This window comes from Pithys albifrons, chromosome 18 (genome assembly GCF_047495875.1).
Source record: "Pithys albifrons albifrons isolate INPA30051 chromosome 18, PitAlb_v1, whole genome shotgun sequence".
Taxonomy (NCBI): domain Eukaryota; kingdom Metazoa; phylum Chordata; class Aves; order Passeriformes; family Thamnophilidae; genus Pithys; species Pithys albifrons.
The window spans coordinates 1320302-1325928 of record NC_092475.1 but is presented as its reverse complement, the minus strand read 5'-3'; the positions used below and the strand labels follow the sequence as shown (position 1 = coordinate 1325928).

At 53.2% G+C, this 5627-nt stretch overlaps 1 protein-coding gene across 1 annotated transcript; it reads right to left on the bottom strand.

Annotated features, from left to right (window-relative positions):
- Positions 1–742: 742 nt before the first annotated feature.
- On the bottom strand, positions 743–5408 carry BPIFB2 (BPI fold containing family B member 2). The gene is made up of 15 exons (XM_071573229.1): positions 5300–5408; positions 4952–5045; positions 4605–4709; positions 4314–4451; positions 3839–3884; positions 3520–3580; positions 3182–3273; positions 2884–3060; positions 2541–2582; positions 2246–2410; positions 1900–1967; positions 1555–1600; positions 1267–1330; positions 1095–1171; positions 743–811 (listed from the first exon to the last, which is right to left on the bottom strand). Exons 1-15 carry the CDS (start codon positions 5406–5408, stop codon positions 743–745), a joined length of 1353 nt encoding a protein of 450 aa, XP_071429330.1.
- Between the last annotated feature and the right edge of the window lie 219 nt (positions 5409–5627).

The window sequence follows — 5627 nt, the reverse complement described above, 5'->3', positions numbered from 1 at the left end:
CTTTACCTTCCTGAACAACCTGGAGATGCATCTGGTCAATAGGAAAGAGCATCCCAATGCCAGTGACTGCAGCATGACACCTGCAGTCACCTCTCATTCAGCATTTTCTCTGTGATGAGCTTTCTCAGCAGCAAAGTGTTGAAAATATAACTGCCTTCAAGGCTAAAATTAGAAACCATTCTGCAGACTGATTTCCTTCCCCCTTCTTCTTTCTGACCCAGGAAACCCAACAGCAGAAATGTTCCCATAGTAACACGAGGCATGGAGGAAATGCAGATGAAAGATCTCTCACTGTAGAGGCCATGCTGTCCTGCAGCTGAGAGGCAGGAGGCTGTTTGCATCCTTGTAAATGAGTGGAATCTTCATGCTCCCTTAATTAAATATCTGGACATCTGTACTGGTACCAGTTCTCAGCAAGGCAAAATTCATCTGTTTATAGGTACAAATTGCTGAGGGGGAAAAATGTCAGCAGTCAAACCAGAAAATGCAGAATTAAAGAGAAATGTTTAATTAAAGCACAGGAAGTTGCTACAATCCATCTTCTGTGCAACAGAAGTGCCAGGAGTAGGACTGGAGGAGAAAGGTCCCAGTGCAATGCTGTTATTATGCAGAATAAGACACCATGATGTTTTAATAAGGCAAGAAAGAAGATTTTCAACATTTCAAGCAGTGGCAAACCACGGAGTGTGATGTGAGAGGTGACAGAATGCTTGTGCTGCTGTTTTACTCCAGATACCAAACTTCAGCCCAGGGTTGTTGCCTCACCAGTCTTTGCTTCTAGCTGGAGGTTGCAGGGGATCAAGACGTAGTCCTGAGCAGGGGAGGGAGGAGGGCTGAGCATGGCACCCGTGTGGTTCAACCAGCCCAGACAGGGCTCACCACCACCCACACCCCCTCTGACACAGCCAGGGCCCATATCTGTGGGGCTACAGAGGGGCTGGGCCTGTTGAAAGCAATGGAGCTTGGTTCTGCAGGCTGCCAGAGCTGGAGGAGCAGACTGATTTATTCCAAAGTTGCAAGGTTAGCATTGCTCCCACACTCACCTTAAATCAAACACACACAGCAGGGAGCAATTTAAATGTCTTATTTCTTACCTTGTGAATTGTGACGTTGACATTGGTGTAGGTGAAGCTGACGATGTGGGGCAGGAAAACACCTCCTCTCAGGACCACTGGGAAAGAGAGAGGGACAGTTGCCAGCTGGGCACTGCCTGGGCTGTGCTGGGCACACTGTGTGGCAGCACCTGCACAGCTCCCGTCTCCTCACCGTTGATCTGGGCCAACAGCTCCTCCCGGATCGTGGGCAAGAACAATTCCTGCAGCAGGGCAGCCTGTGGGGAGAGCCAGAGCTCATGGAGAGGAGGTGCAGCAGGAGGAGAGGGGCAGAGGCCCATGAGAGAGGGTCCTGATGCTCTGCACCTCTCCCCACCCTGCAAGGACCCAACTCTCCCTTCCACCAGGTGCAATGAAGACTCAAAGTCAGTATTTCTGTATTTGCCTGCTGGCACCCACTGCCCAGGATGGCTGGGAGGGTTGTGGGGCCAGGAGCACCTACCGGCACAGGACCCACGTCAGAGGCAGCCAAGCTGAGCTCGATATCCCTGGAAAACAAAGAGTAGTACAAGAGCTACTGGTGCTGAGCTGTATTAAGCAGTGACATCCCTGTTTTCCCAAATCTCTTAGCTGGGCTTAGGAACAGCACAGGGAATAGAAGGTGCAATTCCCACTTTTCCTTTTAACCATGGTTCTGGAGTCTTGCTGCTTCCCTGAGGAAGGAGCTACCTCTGCAATGCCCAAACTCTAAAACCTAAGAACTTCCCAGGAGTCCTTTGCCTCTCCTTTCTCTGCTGTGCCTGGGACGTGACCCCTTTGGGCCCTCAAGCACAGCTGGGTTCATTACTCTATTGCTGCTGCAGAGATGATCATCCTCGTGTCGACAACGCTGAGGTGGAGCCTTGCAGACACGTCCTGTGAAAAGAACAGAGGGCAGGAGCAGTGAGGAAACTTTGGCTTCCAATAGTGATGAACCCATCCATGTGTTGCCACCTGCAATGTGCTCCCTGCGTGATGCCACACAGGCAAACGCTGCTGGAGACAGGAGCACTGTGATGGGAAAAGGCTGGATCAGCCCCTGTGGTGGCTGCAGTCAGAGCAGGGCTCAGAGCAAAGGGCAGTGCCCGTGGGCAGCACAGGCACCCTTACAGTGCACCCTTCCCGAGCTCAGAGTGCTTGCAGGGCACACTCACCAGGTTCACAGTCAGGAAACTCTGGAAAACTGGTGATACTGCTCCGATCTGGGCAGCAAGGAAGAGCCTCAGGATTGCTTTGCCTTCCTCCAGTGCCACACGAGGCGAGCTCCGTGTTGTGGTCTGCAGCACCACTGGTAGGTCCTCTGGGAAGAGGGAGCCCATCTGGTGAAGGAGCAGGGTTATTTCTGGGCATGGCATCCATCCCTGCACCCCCAGGGGGGTGGTGGGGCACATGGGGGGCACTGCCCAAGCTGGGGCTCTGCCTCTCAGGGTGACAGCCACAGCAACGCACCTGAGTGATCTTCTCTGCCAGAGTGGCAGTGGTCAGGGGGCTCTGAAAGACAAAGCACAGCCCATGATCAGACTACAGCTGCTGCTCTGGGCCTCGTGTCCACCATGGCCATGCAGCCCCTGCATGGAGCCCTTCTCATGCCAGCCCATGCCAGGAGCAGTGTACAGGTTACCCCTCATGGCAAACTCCATTAGACCAATAATATTTTTGGGAGTGTGAGGTTGAGGGGCTCACTAATTAATTTCTGTGCAAGGCATTTGTCTCCTCTAAGCCATTCCCAGGGCTGGGCTGTCCTTCCAAGTGCATATCTCCTACTCCTTCCTTCCTTGCTTGCTCCACTCACCAGGATGGTCAGATTGAAGGCTCCATCCATTTCCAAGGCAAAGAAGAGGCTGGTGTAGAAGTGCTCAGAGAAAGCCAAGGTGAGGTGGGAAGGGCTGGGGCTCGTTGGGTCAGGCATGCTGAAAGGCACAGGGCTGACTGGCAGGGGGATCGCTGTCCCTGCCACCTGGAAAGTTGTCTGCAGGGACATGGGCAAGGAGAAAATGAATTTGAGGTGTCTCAGAGCATGTAGCACTGGGAAGAAGTGGCTCTCCCAAGGACTGGAACTAAGCTGTGAGAGCTGGAAAGCGAGGACTTACTTGCAAGGAGATGATGATTCCCTGCTCAGAGTACATGGGGGCAGCCAGGGGCACATACTGGACCTGGCAGGTTGGTGTGATGGGGAACGGAGCTGCAAATGGAGCAGAGGATGCTGAGTACAAGGAGGGCAGCAGGGACAGGGGATTGGCCCTGGGAAACATCTGTGTTTCCCAAGTAAAAAGATAGGGAAAGAGCTGGGCAGAGGGAGCAGGTCCCTGAGGAGATGTTGGCAGCAGAGCCTCTGCTGCAGGGTAGAAGCCCATCCCACCTCATGATCTGCTCCAAAACGATCCCTGGAGCCTTCAATCCATAATGGGACTGAAAGCCAAGTGCTCACCTGCCAGAGACATCAGACGTTCGTTTGGGAAAAGCAGCAGTTTGGAGACTTCCAGGCAAATCTATGGAATAAAGAACAGAAAGAGAGGTGATAGATGAACATGGGGGTCTGCTGGCATTGGGTGTCCCAGCATGGCTCTGAGGCAAGTGCCCCCATTGGCTGGCCAGGGGCCAGGGAACAATAGCAGTGAGCACAGAACTGTGTCCAGTGAGCACAGAACTGTGGGGGAGATCTGGGAAAGCACCAGGTAGATTTAAAGTGCTCTAATTCTTACAGAACTGTACTGTGCTGCCTCATGCCTTTACAAACTTTATCTTACCTTTTCCACATTGATCTGCTTATCCACATCTGATCCCGAGGACGTGCTGAGCGAGAACAACAGAACAGAAGTTAGACGAGAACCAGCTCAGCCAAGGGTGGATCAGTGTCTTTTATCTGACTAAAAAGGCATCCAGAGACAATTACCATTATTTTCTATCATCTATTAAGTTATGATTACAATGCAGAATCCAAAGCCACTGGAGGATTGTCGTTGGACTTGCATTAAAAGCATTCCTGCTGCACAGCTCTAAAAGTGCTGCTCCCTTGTGAGATACTGAAACTCTCTTCAAATGGGGAAACCACCCCAAAGGCAGAGCAAAGTTCTCCCCTTGAAGATAAAATTTTTGTGTTGGCCTTTGTTAACTTTCAGTGAGCAGGTCTCAATCTGGACACCTTCCTGACTATGCTTGTCCCTCAGTTTCTTCTTTCCCCCATTACCCAGATCCCACAAGGAGGAAAACCATGGGCCTGACCTGTCCATCTCCTCGGTGCTCTGCAGCTCCTCCAGGGTGGGTTTGCAGGCAGAGGACACCAGCTCCAGGTTGCCTTCAGGGTTCATCTCCACATGGAGGTCTGCCAGGATGGAGAGCTGCATCTCCTTGGTGGTCGAGCTGTGTCAGGTAGGAGAGGGGGAGGCTGGAGCCAGGGGGTGCTCCTGGCCACACTCACCCCAGGCAACCCTTGCTCCTGCTGGTGCTGGGTATGGCCTTGTCACTCCAGCCAGGAGCTTGGGCTGGTTCCAGCCATGCAGCCCTGGCACTCACGGGGCAGGTGTGATGCCGAGGTCCACATCGATGCTCAGTCGCAGCCCGGAGTCGGGGATGAGTGTCAGGGAAAACTCGTCAACTTTTACACTGTTAATTTGGTTCCTGTTGGAGCAGAAATGAGGATGTCAGGAGACCAGTCAAGACATGATGGGCAGCCCCCAAGAAACTCCAAAAGCCCATGAGATCTGCACAGATAAATCCACGCCCCTAGGGCAGCATGGACCCCAGCGGAGGAGCCAGGAGGATTTGTGCCCTTGCTGACAAATGCCTTTTGTGATGGTATTCAAACACCAGCAAAAACCAGGGGTATGGCAGCAAAATCTGGGTGAGGGAGGGCAACTCACCTGCTTGGGGTGGCAGTGGATGGGGCTGGGGCTGGCGGGGCCATGAGGTCCTGCCTGAGGACTGACTCTGCATGTGGCTTTGAAACTTCGGCAACTGTGAAAGAGGACAAGTGTTTTATGAAACCCTCTGGAGCTTGTGTCCTGATGGACAGAGTGAAACCCACCCAGGGACACACTTCCATTGCTTACTAGGCCCCTGCTGTTAGTAATAGCCAGGGGGTGATGCAGGTGAGCTGAGTAGTGCCACAAGATTCTGGTGCTGGAGTTTGCTGTTTCCTCACTGGGACTGGAAGGTGCCACTGCCTCCCCTCCCTGCTGCCAATGTGGGAGATGTGGGTCTGGACTTACGGTACTTCAGTCCTGATGGGGTGAGGATGCCACCACAGTCAGGGGACCTGATGGTGTGAGCTGGGATCAAGAGGCTCAGGAGGATGCTCAGGATGCGAAGCATCACCATTCCAGCACCTGGAGAAGGAGAAGGAGGAGGAGGAGGAGGAGGAAGAGGAGGGCACCCATGGCAGACCAGTCAGAGCAGCATGGCCCTGGGCTGGTCACTGAGGCCCAGAGCCACAGATCCACTCCTGGATTGGGCTTGTGGTGTGGAGCTTGTCAGCTGTGGTGCAATAACAGCCCACAGCTCTCATGTTTTGCCTGAAAAACACTGACAGTGGCTCAG